This window comes from Accipiter gentilis, chromosome 7 (genome assembly GCF_929443795.1).
Source record: "Accipiter gentilis chromosome 7, bAccGen1.1, whole genome shotgun sequence".
NCBI lineage: Eukaryota > Metazoa > Chordata > Aves > Accipitriformes > Accipitridae > Astur > Astur gentilis.
Genome location: NC_064886.1, coordinates 17,164,942 through 17,181,783, shown reverse-complemented (window position 1 = coordinate 17,181,783; position 16,842 = coordinate 17,164,942). Strand labels below are relative to the sequence as shown.

The window sequence follows — 16,842 nt, the reverse complement described above, 5'->3', positions numbered from 1 at the left end:
CTGTCCCTTATTTCTTCAGCTAGATTGTGCTAATCCTAACTGTGTGTTTCTGAGGATCTCTTAAATATGTTCAGTTACTCATTTCAGTCATAGCAAGATAAAACTTCCTGTTCATGCAGATAGGTGTAAAGAATATAATGTAGTTGACGTGCTTTCCCTCCTGTCAGCACTCCTTAAATCTTGGGACTAAGCATGTTGTTTTGTTATTCTCTCCAAGTGCTTAAATAGAAAAGTAGGTTATCTTTCAGCCTAGAAAACATGAAGAGTCAAGGGATCGAATGAACTGGATAAACAAGAGGTGATGGCTTGGAAGCACGGTATTAATCAGGTGAACTAACAACCCACTCACCCACGGTTTGTTTTTCACCAGCCAGCTGCAGCGTCACCTTCCTTCGGTCTTATGGGTGATGTTCAGCAGCACGTCGCAGATCAGAACTGCCGTAGCTCTGCGTGGCCGGCACGTGGTCCATGGCATTGGGTAGAAACACGCAGTGCCATTGAGTGCTGGGAGTCCAGCACGTGGGCTGGCCGAGGAGCAGAGCTGGGGTGAGGTCTGGTGCTCTGCATTGTTGCGGGTTAGGGAGGAGAACCAGCGTCACGTTATGGAAAATGCATGGAGAGGGCAAGTAAAGTATTAATACAAAAATTGAAACATGATCTGTTATAACTTCAAAAGCCATCTTGGGTCACAGGTATGTATTGGACTAAATTTGGGGGTGGGTGGAAGGGGGCAATTATTTGGCTGTACTTTTCTAGGGCTTTACTTTTATAGCATGTAATAGAAACCCTGCTGCTTCTCTATGGCAACGTGAAAGACCTTGAAACCAACAGGAGTGAGATTTCTTTACTGGAGGAATAAGTCAGAGGAGCTGGGCAAAGGCTCACTCTGGCTTGCAGTGTTTTGCTGCTTGTGGTTTTTCTCTCTTCTCCTTCCCCCCGCTGCCTTCTTTTTTTTCCCTTTCTTTTCCAAAATAAGGGTGGGGGTGGGGGGGTGGAAGGAGGCTTCTGAGCAAAGCCACCTGCAGAGTGAAGCATACATAGGCAGCCTTTACGGAAAAATGAGGCAGACCATGACACGATACACCACTGTGGATTTGAGACTCAATAAGTAACCCAGGATCATGTTCTTATCTTCCATCTTTTTTTTTCTTCAGCATCCGGTTATTAATTTTGGCTGTCATCAAACATCGCCTGGGTCTCTGCTAAAACACCATCTGGATCAGCTAGTTCAATCTAAATAAAAAGAATACAAATCAGTTATGCAGTGTAATTGAAGAAGCTTAAGGTTTTATAGATCTTGATTACTCAAGCATTAACAGAGAAGCTCTCAGGTATCAGGACTCTAGTTTGTATTGCAGCCTTTCAATTACTGTTTTAGAAACATTGCTACACTTTCCTAATTTTATTAGCATATTGAACATCGCTTCATCTCCTTGAAATAGCTCTGTGTGGACTAGACTGATTCCCCTTCAACAAAACACATCCTTAGACAAAACTGGCTTTGATTTGTAGTCTGTCGGGTCTCACCTATAGTTTTAAAAGGTGAGTAATTGCAGTCACCCAAGTGAGCGTTAAAGGTCACATGAAAGCAGGAGACTGGAGTCATGTAACCTGCCTGCAACTGGACGCAGATTCTTGAGCAGGAAGTGCCAAAGCCCTGCCAGGAACTTGTCATCTCTGACCTGATTTATGTCCTGATGCTTTCTGGGGGGTTCATGTGTGTGTTCTTCCAGGCAGAAGATGTCCAGTCTTTTTCTCATTTATTTTATTATGCTTTCTGAAGCCTTGGCTTCAGTAATTGTAATGGCAAATATCCCAAGTCCACTGTGTTGTGTCTTTCCCCCTCTTTGCAGGTATGTTCAAATTCTGCCTTGATGCAACCCCTTCATCTACATACTGGATTCCTTCAAAGCTTATGACAGTTGCTCTCTAGTTTTCAGCCATTTTCTGTCCTGTGCATCCCCACCGTTTGTTCCTTTTACCTGCTAATGAAGACACACAGTGATGCTTCTCCCGTGCAGAAGCTTGGATCCTCACTGTTAGCCTCTTGCCAGGCAAAAGCTGACTATTTAGTTGCCTGGCTTTGGCAATTTCTAATGCTCACCTGTCATCTACTTTTCTCTTAACAGCTGCTTGCAGCAGTAATTTGACAGAAGGTTTATGAAAATCTGAAGTCAATTTTTCTCCTTTTATCTGTTCTTTCCCTCATATTCTGAGATCAATAAATCTCTTCCCATGGAAAGCACAATAATGTCAGTGAAAATTGATGCTTTCTTTTTGCCCATAGAGCAGAAGAAAATTGGGTCATAACTTGGTCTTCAGGGAGTTAAACAAACAGCCAGGCTTCAACATCGTGCCTTAGTGAAATGGCAGTTCATCCCAGGCTGTTGGGCTGGGTTGCGGAGGCTGTTCTCAGGTGACCTTTGACAAACCTTGTAAGGTAAATATTTTTAGCTTCAGAAGTACTGCTCCTTTCACGCTTTTTGCAAAATAGAGATTGTTTTTCCCTGCCGAGTATTTGGTGTTTATTATTCTGCACTGCCGTGGGTGCCTAGTACTTACAGGATTAACTGGCTTGTCAAAAATGGCTGCGCTCAAAGAGCCCTTGCTACAGAAACCGGATTTGAAAAAAATAAGGGAAGCAAAGATGTAACAGCTGTTCGCTTCGGTAGGCTGTGTGTACTCAGTATCATTTGCAACAACCTTGTCCCTGGAGCAGAGGAGGAAGGTAGGTAGCTTTACCTGCCACAGGGCCATGCTGTTCCCTGTGTTCCGGGAGAAAAGCGTTGTGCTGTGGTTATCCGGTGAGGTTCTGCTAGGCTCTAAGCAAAGAGGAGCTTCCCCACCCGTATCCTGCAGTCACCGTCCCTTGGAAATGCAACGTCTTTGTGTTTCTCGGGCGCAGACCGTGGGGGTTTGAGCTGAGACTCTTTTGGCCAGCTGTTTCGCTTGGAGCCATGTCTCTTCCCTACTGGTCCCTGTTCCCTGCCCTCCTCCGAGGACACGGAGAGGGGGATAGGCTCTCCTGTCCTCCGGCTCCTGTGTCAAAGTGATGTGCGAGGACACGGCAGCTGCCAGGGTGATGGCCCAGGGTGTCTGTGTGCCCAGTCGTGCATCTTGCCGAGTCTTTGGGAGGGGGACGGGGACAGGGACAGGGACTGGCTCTTCCTCCGCAGCCTGTGTTGACCCTAAGTGAAAAGGGGAGTGGAGGATGTCGGCTCTCGGACACCCACCTGCTATACGCATGTCCCTCTATCCTGCTGGACACGAACGAGCCCCTGGACAGTGCCCAGGTAAAGGAAATAGCGGATCTTAGCTCTGCAGCTGCTCGGGTTTCAGTAAGTTCTAGTCAGCTTCAGCAGTTTGGCTTGGCGAAATCATTTGATTTTGACGCAAATCCCACTATTGTCTCTGCCTCTATTGTCCCCATTTCCTTTGTGGTGCTTCAGGTCTCTAAGCAGTTTTGGTGCATGAGAACTGCATGTTTTCAGATGTAGGCAATTAAGAGGCTCCAGCAGTGGCTGGGTGGGCCTTTGGTCCCTGTGGGGCTGTTGAGGACACTGCTGGCCAAAAGACTCTGAGCACACACCCTGTGAGCTGGGAACCCCATGGGGGTAATCGCCTGAAGAGGGAAATGCTACCTGGAGAGCTTCCCCGAGCACTGATGAATGCAAACATCACTAGCAAACCCCAAAGTTCCAAGCAATTACCTTTGGGATTGGATACTGAGTAGGGGCAGGAGCTTCATCTCTGCCAAAGTCAATCAGAATTCCACATTTTGGTATATCTGCTGCCCAGATACCTTCAAACAACTGTCCCTTGTCCAAGTAGAAAAATTTCCCTGGGCCATGCTTCTTTCCACCTTTCCAACCTCCTTCGTACCGATTTTCATTTGCTGCAATCAAATACATGAACAGATAATGAAATTTGCACTGTTTCGTTAAGGGGCTACAACTGAAACCGATCAACACAGCAAACGGACAGAAGAGGAAACAATTTCTTTGGCTTCTCTTATTAATTTCACAGGGACTGCGGCATGGTGTGTCATTTTGCTTTCGCAGTGCTCTATTTGCTGTGCCGCAGAGGGAGAAAAGACTGTGGAAGGACCCCACGCTTGCCCACTTGGAACAAGAACTGCATTCACCTGCTTTGTTCCTTTCACGGTGACATTAATTTTTAGCTGATATGTGGAGCGAGTGAGCTTGGGGTAAGGGACTAGTCGGTGAGTCACTCTTCACAACATGAAAAATTATAGGACACGTGTTGGATTTGTCACTGCAACAACTCACACAATCTCTGGCTTGAAGAGGTTTGTTTGTCTGGGCAAGGAACAGCCGCACTGTCTTGATTGTTGTCCAGTCAAAATAATATTGATTTCAGATAATACTTGTAGTTATGTTTTTCCTCAATGAATTACAGGGCAAGAATTTCTGTGAGTGTATGAATGTTTCAGGCGATCAGTTACAGACTGTTTTTCCAGCTGTACTGCATCTCTTGGTGTTTTTCTGCAAGTTGAGAGAGGTTTTTTGGGGCCCTCTGCTGCTCTCCAGGAATCCATCCATCCATCACCAACAGGGAAATCAGCTGCAAGGGGAAGAGAGCAGCCTCATCCAGGGACGCTGGTTCAGAAGGGGTGTCATACCCACAGTGATATTGGGGCTGGGATACATCCAGGCCACCCTGCTCTCACTGGGGGGAATCCTCTGCTGTCCTCTTTTCCTACATACAGTGTTTCTAAGCCAAAAACCATGGGGATTTCTGACCAAGTTACTTAGTGGAAATATCTTTAGTTCTCAGCTGAACTCTGCCATTCTTCATGGCAGGAGATGGCTGAAGTACCAGGGTACCCCGCAGAGTGCTGCAGAGAGAGCCGGGGATTGCCAGAATGCTGTAAGGCAAGAGGGGAAAAAACAAACATGCTTCTGGGGAGCGTGGCTGCTGGGCTCTTCAGGCAGGGTCTGGTTTACAGGTTGGAGCCTTGTCTGTGGTTATCGTCAGCTTGCATCTGGTGGTGTGCTTATCTGCAATGCTGACCTGCTCTGCCCACTGTTGGGAGCAGCTCAGCTTCTGCTCTTCAGCCACTGACAACTCGGAAACCACCAAAATCACAGACCCGGCTCTGACGGAGGAACCATCGAATGCCCTGGCTGCACAGCGGCGCCCGGCTGCTCCCATCCGCTCTCCTCCCGCAGCATCTGAGAGGCTGCGTTGCTCACAGCCAAGATCTCTGCAGCCGTGCAATGCACTGGTTTAAAAGCCATTCGGCAACGGGCTGTAGCAGAGGCGGCAAATCGGCGCGGTGCTCCCAGCCGAGCTCACCCTCACCGGGCGTGCTGCCACTACAAGCAATTTAATCTTGAGCTGCAGCTCATCGTGACCTCCGCTGAAGAACTCCTTTTCTTTCACCATCGCAAAGCTGCTGGCATGTGGGCACGCTTCCAGCGGCTGGGCTGAATACATTAAGCTTGTGGGTATGAAATAATTGCTCTGGCTAATTTTAACCAAAAGGAATCCAGCTCGCAATCGGTTGCAGGCTATGCCGGAGGCAACTGGGCTCTGAAATGGTGCGTCGGCCGTGTCTCGGCCCACAGGGGCCATCAGTTTATAACACCAAGGGTGTCTTTGACAGGAGTGAAGCAGATCAGTGGAAGGAGTTACCCCTGGAAGCGGGTGCTGATTTCATCTGGATGAGCCATCTGTCCAAAGTGACTTTACAGTCAGCAGAGAGAGCGCAGTCGTGCATGTGATGTGCAGTGAACATCGTGCTCGTTCCTCCCTGCTGCTTTGCTTAGCTAATTTCTAGCCTTGAGATCATTTTCAAGCAAAAAAAAATAGAAGAGATGAATAATAATATGGAGATAATATTTCTTCAAATGTTCCTGGAATGCAGGGCCTTGTATTGCAAAGGATTGGGATTCTTGGCTTTGGGGAAAAATGTGTTAAACTCCAAGCAAAATAAGGGGAAAAAAATTTCCAAATTTCTATTTTTGTGCTGAGATTGCCCCCGACATTCCCAATTCATGATGTGCTCGGTGTTATTTCTGGGATGGGATTGTGTACTAATGAAACCCCTGTGTTCACTCAACGTGAGCCAGTGTCGGAAGTAAGAGAGGGGATGGAGTGAACTCAAAATGGAAACTTCTCCTTTTTTTTTTTTTTTTTTTTTTTTTTTTTTCCCCCTGTGCTGGAAAGTGGACTCCTCTTTGGTATGCAGCAGTTAGAAAGTATGTCTGGCAAAGTGCCTGGCTTGAAAAGAAAGATTTGCTCTTCTCTGACCCAACAGTATATTATCTCTAACCCTAACCATCTCAGTTATTTAAATGTAAATCGCAGCAAAAATAAGCTGTCCTGCGTGTGGGCTTGAGCAGCGCAACACCGGTCCTTGCCCAGCCTGTGCTTCCTCCAACACCAAATCAGGAGGGGAGGGATGACGCAGGGGAGCAGCCGCAACCCTGCCGCAAGGCTGTGCGGGAGATGTGATGTAGCATCCAGAAATCTGGACAGCAGAGGCGTCTGAAAAGCAGCACAACACCAAACACCTTGAAGGGGGCAGGCAGGCACATCGGGCGAGGGTGACGGGTACTTACGCAGCCGCAGCATCCCCTGCCCGTTGGGCTTGTTCTCCAGCCACTGCCCCTCGTAGATGGAGCCATCTGGGTAGTACATCCGTCCCCAGCCGCTCCGCAGCCCACCGCTCCACTCGCCCTCATAGCGCTTCCTGCCGGCGTAGAATGTCACCCCATAGCCCTGGAGAGCAGCACAGAGATGGCCGGTTAGGAGCCTCTGTATTGAAAGGCGTCAATGTTCGATTTTGGGACATTACTTTCTTGAGACACTATTCCTTTGCTTATTACTCTTATACGTGGCTGCTGGCAGCCCAACTCAGTGGCCGTTCTTGCGTTGGAGGAAACAAGAGGTGGCGGTACGGGATTTTTTTTGGCAAATGATTTTGTTCCCATGACAAAACCTCAGGTTTATATCTCAGTATGTTATTATTGGCATGACTGCCGCTAATATTTAGCTAAAAGCAGGTTTTACTAGAATATAAAGCTGCCTGGGAATAGGCAGCATAAACGAGACCTGTCTCTCAATGTGGGGATTTTATGCCTTTCAACCCTGACGATGCTTCCTACAGCCCAGCGTGTCCCAGGCTGGGCAACTCCTTCCCTTGCCCCTGGGCAGACCAAAGATCTCTAAGCGATGCTAACCACAGAAACAGTTTTGCCGCCTTCTCCATCCATACCCCCAAAGAGCTAATGTCCTAAACAGCCCCTTGCCTCGCTTTCTTCCTCCTTTACAAGAAACTAAAGGCAGTCCTGAAGGCTACCTGCGGCAAGATCGGCAGGCTGCAACGCCACCCGTGTCTCCCCGCAGCCAGGCACGGGGCCAGGCTCCCCGGGGTAGCAGGCGTCACACCGGCGGGGCAGGTGAGGCTCTGACGTTGAACTGTCTCCACTCTTTGCTTTTTTTCCTCAGGCTCAATGCTGCTGGCAGGTGTGGTTGGTGAACTTCTGAATTAAGACCACTGCGTGTGTGCAAGCCGGGGATCCCAGGAGGTGTTGGTGTTACGTGTGTGTTTGCCATTAAGAGGAGTCCAGAGGTACCCCCTATTCCGGGGAGTGATAGCAGTAAGAAATATTTACATATTACTAATCAGTTTTCCCACAGGAATAAAGCGTTAATTTATCTCTGAAAAAAAAAATGCAATCAGTTCTGGAAATAACTGATTTTTCTGAGCATTAATTTTATTAAACTGCATGGATGTAAAGGGGAGACTTCTGTAGGAGAAAAAAAACAACCCTAGTTATATTCGGATGTCATTATAAATCTTTCACCAAAGCCCAATTGTGCAAAATATATCCTCAAAGAACGGGAGGGGAAGCTCCCTCCAAGAGACTGGAGCCATAGAGCCGCACGCCTATTAGAAGTGTAAGAGGAAATTAATTTAATTTAAGAGCAGACACAAAGATGAACACAAGGTTTCCATTGGCGGATCAGAAAACATTCCTACAGGGATTTTGCACATAAGATTGCAGTCATATTCACCAGATGACTTCCTCATTTTGTTCCTTTTAGAAAAAACAGTGATTTATGTGACAGGCTTAATTTCCAAAAGAACTCGCGTTACTTGTCTGATATGCTGTAAAACTCCCAGAAGAAGGTACATTTTCCTGCAGTGCTTGTGATAAAGGTTCCTCTGACTGCTTCAAGGATGAGAGGAATGAAAGGGATGGGTAGGGAGGATTAACACGCAGGACGTGAAACCTCTTGTCCTGCTTGGCCAAGCTGCAGGTGAGTCTGAGCAGCGATCGCTGCTCTGCAGCAGCTGGTGGGAGGTCGGGGCTGTCGCCCGGTCACCGGTGGATGGGTGGCATGAGTCCCACTCCAGCGAGGAGATGGCGGGTGACAGGGCACTCTTGGCCACGCTTGGCTTTTTATGAACGATGGGTTTTTACTTCTGAAGCTTCCTGGGCTTTCTGCAGGTTCAAATTAAGTTTTAAAGAGAGCCCAAGCCTGGAGGAAAATCTGTTCCTGTAGCTTCTGCCTGGAGTCATGCTGCTCCTTCCCTATTGCCGGCTGTGGGACACAGTGCAGCTCCTACAGCATCTGACGTGGAGAAGTGAGTAACGGCAGGAGCAGCGAGGTGGGGGAGGGCAGGGGGAGAGGGCTTAAACACCAGAGCTTTTGCTCTTGCTTTCATTGTCTTGTTCCACACATTTGTTTCCCCATAGCCCTTCAATTCAGCCTCAGTATTTGAAAAATCAGCATTTTAAGTGACCTTTTTGCATGTGTGCACCCAACACTTCCCCATGTTTTGGGGCACACCGCCTCACCGCTGGCATGCACAGGAAATCTCACTTACGCATTTTCGGTCATTTTTCCACCAGCCTGTGTACACCTTCTTGTATTCCTTGGTTACAGGGTCAGGAATACTGTATGAGCCATAACCATCCCTCTTCCCAAACTTCCAGTCACCGCTATAAATAGCTCCAGTGCATTTCCATACCTGGGTGCCTTTACCTGTTTAACAAAGAAGAGGAATGACCATTGCAGTTGTTAAGAGAAGGGTTGGGGGGGCTGCCTTCCTACAGCTCCATCCCAAGCAAGGCGGTGCTCCCTGCACCGAGGCAGGTTTATGCCTGGGATTCAGTTTAGCTTCCTGAGTCGGAACCATCGTTAATCTTGATCAGGGGCTTCCTGTGTGGCCTTTGCTGAATGCACTTAAATCTTTCCAAACCCTGGTTTACCGTTTGTAAACAAGCCTGTCCTGATCTGGCTGCTCAGGGCTCGGTCAGGGTCTTCTTCCTCTGCTCTATCTTCTGCAGCACCTGCCACAGCTTGAGGATAAATGAATATTCCTGAAGCCAAGTCAGGAGCCGAGAGAGCTCCAAGGACTGTGCAGCCAGAGCACGTCCAGGTGCATGGAGCTGACTGCAGTTTGCTGTGTTTGCAGAGGATTTTTTAACATCTATTGTCTAGATAGATCAGATAATTGCCCCTGAGTGCATGCAAAAGCTCTTCAAGTTACTTATCAGGAATATTTCTGAGTACATTTTTGCATAACATAGATATATCTATAGTCATACATGAATGAATGGTCTTCCAGCAGCATATACAACCGCTGACCACTCCCTGCCCCTAGGAACTTTTGTAAAGACATCTAAATTGGTACTTTTTCTCAAAATGCTGTATCTTACCATGCTTCAAGTTGTCCAGCCATTCGCCGGTATACTGATCCCCATTTACAGCATAGACCGTGTGTCTTAATCCACATTTCTGTGCTTTCCTGTCCCATTCATGCCAGAGAGGCTCTGTAGCCCTGGGGTATTTTACAATGGGCATATTGTTCGCAGCTGGAGAGGAAAACAAACGATTGTCAGCAATAAATGAGAGAGAAATTACTAAGGCAGGTACTGGCAGAGCAGTTTATTTGTGAGCTATGCTTTAATAGGCACTTGAGTCAGTAATTGATGTCTGGCTTTGGAGGGGTAAAATAGAGATACAACAAACAGAAGGTATCTAAAAATACTGAAGTACAAAACAGCACTATCTGAAAATAGGCTTACAGCATAGCCTGGGCTGTTAGGAAGCGTTAAATAAGTCTCAGCAGGTCAGGTCTGTGGTGGGCATTGGTCTCTGCACCTGCCAGAGGTCTTGAGGAGCACAGGGAAAGGCAGCCCCTTCTTCATACAACCAAAACCCTGCCAGGCTCCTGGCAAGGCAGGAGCAGTCGTTTAAGCAAATTAGAACATTATTTGTTTGCTAGGAAATATCTCAGGACATTGGAAGACATTCACAAGGTGGAGCAAGTCAGAGAGTTGGCCGATGTCCCTGGGGTGCACCAGGAGCTGGGACACTTCATATCTCCAGCAGTAAAGTAGCTCAGGCTCCTTTACTGCTAAAAATACCAGTCCTGTAGGTGTCTTGTTAAAAGGCATCGAAACCACAATGTTTCCATCTACCAGGAAAGAGGGTTGCAGACTTGCCCAGGGCAGGACAACCGCTCGTCAGTCAAACAAGCCACCAAGGAGGTGGCTTCCGAAGTGACGTGGGTTTTAAAGCATGAACGGCAGGCAGGGGATGATGGGCACTGTGGGGGGTGGCGATTCAGGTGTCAGGTCTGGAGGGAAAGGGTCAGCGTGGGGGAAGAGACAGGAGAAGAAACTGGTTTGGCCCATCAATACAGAGAGGACAGCAGCAGAGTATGGGGTGGTGGTGATTTCTGGGCATTGCCGATGGAACGACTCGTGGTTCGGCACAGCGGGAACGCCAGCACAGACTCAGAGGTGAGAGTGGTCTCCTATAAACCATAAAGAAAAGCCAAAAGCTGGCTATGGAAAGAAAAAGCAAGTGTCTATGAATGCCTTCAACATCCAGAGCTCGGCTGGAGCCCGGCGGGGTGGGATGCTCTCTGATATTGTCTCCTGGGCTCCCCCTTCTGTCCTGAAGGGGGGACACTGGACTGAGACATGTCGAGGGATTTTGCTGCCCTTCTCCCTTCTTGGCAAGAGCAGAGCTCCTGTTCCTCCTGTGTTCTGGGTGCCAGAGAGCCCAGTGTGGGGGAAAGCATGGAGCTTGGGAGGAGAGGGGAAAGGAAGGTGCTTCGGGTCCTTGCTAGGGAATAAAAGCTAGAAATGACAACTATAGTTAGCGTTCATCCTCAGTTCTCCACATAGCTGTAGGAAATGGTCATTCAACAGCTATTTGGGGGGATATCATTGCTAAAAAGAGTACTTCTGTCTCCAGGATGAGCCTTCCTCCCCAAAACACAGCTGTGTTGTGTAGTGCACGTCTGACATGGCTCCTTACCGTGGGGCTCTGGGTAATGCAGGCAGGGCTGGAGGAGCGCAGGCAGGGCCAGGGGGGCGCAGGCAGGGCCAGGCGGGCACAGGCAGGGCCAGGGGTGCTCAGGCAGGGCTGGGGGACCTGCCCGGGCACTGCATTGTGAGCTCGGATCCAGGGAGGGGACGAGGGTTCCTGCCAGGCTGCAGTGGGAGGAGAGGGGCTGGAAAGCGAGTTCTCAGCTGGTCAGTCCCCCTTCAGCAGTTGAACACAGGTACCTCCTCCACCGACCTCAAGGAGAGGTGGGAAGGCGAAGACGACCACATCGCCAACCCTTGAAGCGTGTGTTTTGGGGACGGAGTAGTCTGTGAGGGCAGAGGACTTGACAGCTGGAGTCCCCTGGCCATGCCACTCACCTGGGAACATCTTGGTTTGAGGACATCGAGGGCAGGATCTGTCTCTCGGTATGACGGAGTCACAGCCCACTGCAGAGGATGGTTTTTCTGCAATGCAAACACGGGATACAGCACAGCTGCCAAGTTCCTCCTTCGTCTTCGAAGGCTGCAGCCCCCAGAGAGGGGGATCTCACCAATATTTGCCAAGGGCTGGGGGCTTGCAGGACACAAAGCCACACGTTGCTGGCTCGTGTCTGTCCTCCCCTTGCTGGGGGAGCGGAATAGCCAAGCTACACCCATGTGCATCCACCCTGACACCAGCTGCGACCTCTGAGCAGCTCACGGCTGAGAAGAGATGTCTCCCTGCTGCCCCCACCAGATGGGAGCATCACCGTCCCATTACCACGTCCGACCACTTCTTTAGCTCAAAGCTTAGGATTTAAAAATCCAAGGGAGGATTCCCAGCTGCAGGGGCAGCCCCAGCACCCTGCTGTCTGCTCACGGTCCCCTCCAAGGCACAGCCCACGCGGAGCACCCAGGGTAATGCTGGCTGGCTGAAGCCACCTTCATTTGCTGAATCCCCTTGCAAATTTAAGACAGTGGTGCCAGCTTTGCGTAAGTGATAACATAGTCGGTATTCATTGCCCTGGATGTTTTTAGCCACCTGCTACAAGGGTGGGAAGGGGCTGGCAGCAAGAGGCAGGTGGTGCAGAGCTGCTCTGGCTGCAGCCTCCCAACAGCGACTGCAGGTCTTGGTGCTGACGGCTAGAGGCTGCTGCTCCCATGCGTCTCTGCTGCTGCTGCTGCGTTTGGGGATGAGGATCTTACAGAGTTCCGCGTCCTTCTCTAGACACTGCTCTATGCACCTCAGAGTTTTGTCAGGTTTCTGGCAAAATTCAGCTTTAGTTGGTACAGTTTTCCCCCCCTGGCCCTTCACAGGACTCCAGAGCAATGCAGTTTAGCTACGACTATACTTTTTTCCAGCTGTACGTATTAACTTCATAAAGAGTAAGGTGGAAAATTCAACCAACTGCAAAGAAGGGGCTGCTGGCTGTCCCCGGCAGCACCCTGCCTGCCACCTCGCCACATCCCGTTGTGTAATCTCCGCACCAGCTCTGCCGGCACAGCAGCACCCTGCCTGACCGTCACCCAGCCCCGAGAATGCCCTGGGTGAGTTCACCCCTTGCATCGACCCCTGCACCATGGCACCGCCCCGCACCAGGGTCCCTTTGCCGGCACCCTCCGGTGCAGCCGAACCATCCCCAGCCCCTCCTCGCCCTCACGGCAGTGTCTCTGAGCGGGGTGCTCAGGGCACCTTTTGCTGCTCCTCCCCAGCAAGAAAGAGCAGGGTGCCAGAGCAGCGATGGGAGCGGGCGACGGGGAAATCTCACATGCTCGGTTTGCAAAGCACCCTCGAGTTTGGCCCGCGCTGTCCTGCCGTCCCCCACCCCAAATGCCACCCCATGGACACCAACCTGCGATCGATCGGTGCTGGCTGCATGGGCAGGGTCGTCATAGCAACTCTGCCAAACTCCTGCGCGAAGGGTTATGGGAGAGCTGCCGGAGAGCCGGAGGACCGAGCGGCTGCGGGCAAGAGGGATGCTGGTGGGACGGGGGCTCACCCTGCGCGCTCCACGGTGAGCACGAGGGATGGAGCCGGAGCCGGGCTCTTCCGTGGAGCCGCCGAGCGCACGCTGCTCTGTGAAGCTACGTGTCTTTGAGTTAAGGATTATCCAACAGAATATAAAATGCTGATAAGCAACGAGTGTTTCACCTCTGGTTGGGTTTTTTTATATGCGCAGCAGCAGAAGGCTGGAAATGAAAGCACTGATTATGGTACTGATGAGTGACAAATAAATCAGCCTTGCAAATATCAGAAGAAAAAGGAGAAACCCCCTGAAAATGCACGTCAGAGGTCTTAAAAAGAGAAATCTGAATAATCCTGAACTAATTCCCTCACCCATTATGTTTCTTCCGCAGGCACGATGAGCAGGGATTGCCATTATGTTCCTGTGGGTGTCTGTGATAATCTTCTCTAACGGGTACTTAACTGTGCACATTTCAAGCATAAAACCAAAGTTCTCGTCTTACTCCCATGAGCCAAATGTATTTGTTTATTCTCATCCTTTAAGCACATTTTTTGTGCACAGCGCTGCAGGCTGGGTGGTAAACATTTCGAGGTAGGTGAGGAACCTTGGGTTGAAGAAAAGCACCTGCCTCTGCAGAGGTGAGATACAGCTCGGTCTTCCCTGATGGGTGTTCGTTTGCCATCTTCCATGTTTGTAGCATTGAAGGTGGCTTAAATGCTGCACCCGTGCTCGGGTAGACAGAGGGCGTGCATGAGGGGGTGGTGACTACCGGGGTAAATGTCCAATTTTCGACTGCAAGCAGGGAAGGATCTTTCAGGTTTGATGCTGAGTAACAGCGAGTATCAGGGAATATAGCAAATAGTGAAACAGTAAAGCTGTTTCACCCAGAACTGCCTCTGCTGCGGTCAGTATGGGCAGGGGAAGAAAAACACCTCCTCCCTGGACTTATTCCAAGTGTGAGTGTGACTGAAAGTCAATATTCCATTTCCTATGCCATGCGTTGAGACTCGTGGAGTGGGAGGAGGCAACGCCGCTACCTGGGAATCAGAGGGAGAAGGAAAATGCACCGGGGGGACGGAAGAGCTGCTCCACACCCAACCTCCAAGCTGGCATGGAAATGGTGAAGAGAGATCTGCACTACAGGAAAATGCAAACACGGAATTTCTGGTACTGAATTAGATGAATTGGGATGACGGCAGCCGCCGGGGAGCAGGTCCCAGCACCTCTCTGGCTGCAGGGGATGTGCTGACCCAGGCGGGTGGCTCTGCATGTCCCTAAATCCGGGGATCTAGGAGAGGTGGAACTTACAGAGTCTCCCTTAAGCAGGAAAACCAGACAGAGAACTATGGAAGTTGACCAAGTTAGGAAATACTTATACAAGAGAAAATATTTCCTGTTATTAAAAATGAGATGAAGATGTTCAGGAAGGATTTATTCACACTCGTTCACGTAAATGCATTCTGCTTTGGGGCAGAGCCTATTTATTACCAAAGACAATCGTTCCTGTGTTTTCCCGTGGCCAGTTGTATGGGGCTAGAGTGGGGGACGGGGTTTGTGGAGGAAATGAGAGAAACCCAGGAGGGAGAAGAAAAAATGCTTACTGCAGCCCAAAACCTACAGCCTTAAATTACAACCAGAAATAGCCCCTTCTGGAAAAGTATTAATTATTTTGACTATTTCAGCCCCTATATTGTACCACACTTAACTGAAAATTTGTCAGTTAAAAATAATTAGCTAACTCAGACAGTTTCACTTGTTTATTTTTAAACACCACAGGTTGTCTGAGGTTTTTGAACTGCAAGTCCAAACTATGTATCACCTAACCACAGCTTTTGCTAAGCACAAGTTATATACACATTAGAAACAATATATATTTGAAACCATTTTAGATGCAATAGAGACTTCAAAAGGATTAAAATAATTTGGCAACAAGTTAAAATTCACAAATTGGGACCAAGAACTGCCCCGCAGCTGCCTCTGCAAAAGCCTTTATATCTGGATGAGATGGAAGGAAACACTGGGTGATGTCTCCATTTCTGGGTCGCTTATTTTAAATCCTTCTACTCCAGGTCTCCATGTGTTTGTTATTTTACCTCCGTGATCCCAGAGTGGGTTATCAGCACCGGATGCTCTCGCAGACCCTCCTGGCCCCACCAAGGTGGCTTCGCAGAGCCATTTATCTAGGAAGAGGCCATGCGTGATTCCCATCTACAGTTTTCTTAGTCCAGGTACAAATATCTGAATTATATTTTATTATTTTGTCACTCATTATTATCATTCTGTACCTTTTTGTACTACAAGAGTACAGAGTGGGTAAATGTAAGTGTACTCTTCTCACAAAAAAAGGCAAAATTAGACCATCTTGAAGAGAAGGTGGTGATATTTGCAGCTTTACCAGAAAGTTCTTTTGACTCACTGAACTGAAATTTAATTAAAAAATGTCATTCCACTACAAGAGAAGGAATCCCCTTAACAAATAAGAAGTGTGGATAATTTTTGTAAAGGGTGTCGGATATGCAGAATATGTAATTCAGCCAAAGTGTGAGGTATAAACCCGAAATGACCTAGAAATGCCCCAACCAAATCCCTTTCTTCTCCCAAAGGCAGTCATTTCAAGACACAACATTGAGGCCACTATGAAAAGTAGGGTCAAAATCCAGGTTACGATGGACTAGGAGGAGAACTTGTTTTTTCCTTGATGCAATTCCCCTTGTTCTGGCCTTTCCAGCCAAAATTTGGCCCCAGATCTCCTTCTTGGCTTTTTTTTTTTTTTTTTCTTTTTTTTCTTTTTAAAGAGTTTTTTCTTTTTACTCTCACAGACATTGGTCACTGCCACTGAGGAGCACCAGCAAAGCCTCTTCCACTGGGGAGTGACGGGGTTTCAGTTCTGTTGCTGTTCATACGGTTGTTGGTTCAGTTGTCTGGCATTTGATTAAACCTTACATTTATTAAGTCTGAAAGGAAGCTGTTAAATCAGTCAGTGTAAATTATGCTTCAACTTAGCCCATTATGCTGCCAATACAATTTGTTGCAACGGACTTTTAGCTTTCCACTTTCTTCCAGTTCGGACATACCAAAGAGCTAACTAAGCAAAGGGAGGATGCGTGAGGAAAACACTCGGAAACACGCCATTTGTGGAGCAAGGTCCCATGACATGGGATGTGCCTTGATTTTTCTGAGTTTAGAGAGAAAGATTTTTTTTTCTATTAAATAAAGCCAAAGGACCTCAGTATTCTACATCTGAAACCAATCATTTTTGCAATGAAAGGAGACAGCTGCTCTGAGCTGAGTTTGCTCTCACAAAGCTTGGGGAATCACCCAAGTGAAATGCCCAAACCAACCGAAAACTGTCAGAATCAATAATTTAAGTTTATTCTGGGAACTTTGTAGAATAAATAGAGAAAAAAAATTAGAGAAACATATGTTGAAATTCTTTAAAGGTGAAGAATGTGACAACAACATACTGTGGAAGTAGGATGCTCAGATGTGTGTTTTATTGCTGCTATATTCAAAAGAAAAGCCAGAGGAAGTGGTGGGAGGGTCTTGGACTCCGACCAAGCGTGTGTCGGGTTTAG

The 16,842-nt window shown here is 48.4% G+C and overlaps 1 protein-coding gene and 1 long non-coding RNA gene across 2 annotated transcripts; one reads left to right on the top strand and one right to left on the bottom strand.

The window, feature by feature from the left end:
• Positions 1–639: 639 nt before the first annotated feature.
• MORN3 (MORN repeat containing 3) lies at positions 640–11,787 on the bottom strand. Its single transcript, XM_049806166.1, has 6 exons — positions 11,700–11,787; positions 9,699–9,854; positions 8,864–9,021; positions 6,588–6,783; positions 3,711–3,895; positions 640–1,233 (listed from the first exon to the last, which is right to left on the bottom strand). The coding sequence occupies exons 1-6, from the start codon at positions 11,707–11,709 to the stop codon at positions 1,165–1,167; spliced, it is 774 nt and encodes a 257-aa protein (XP_049662123.1). The 5' UTR covers positions 11,710–11,787; the 3' UTR covers positions 640–1,164.
• Positions 11,788–14,345: 2,558 nt separating this feature from the next.
• On the top strand, positions 14,346–16,839 carry LOC126040995 (uncharacterized). The gene is made up of 3 exons (XR_007506749.1): positions 14,346–14,434; positions 15,337–15,495; positions 16,087–16,839. It is a non-coding gene; the product is annotated as an uncharacterized LOC126040995 (long non-coding RNA).
• Positions 16,840–16,842: the final 3 nt, after the last annotated feature.

Excerpts from the sequence above, each read along its gene's own strand:
- MORN3 (XM_049806166.1), bottom strand. Across the intron at positions 9,022-9,698 it reads GCTGGACAACTTGAAGCATG|GTAAAGGCACCCAGGTATGG; the intron begins GTAAGATACAGC and ends TTTGTTAAACAG. Across the intron at positions 1,234-3,710 it reads CTCAGTATCCAATCCCAAAG|ATTGAACTAGCTGATCCAGA; the intron begins GTAATTGCTTGG and ends CTTTTTATTTAG.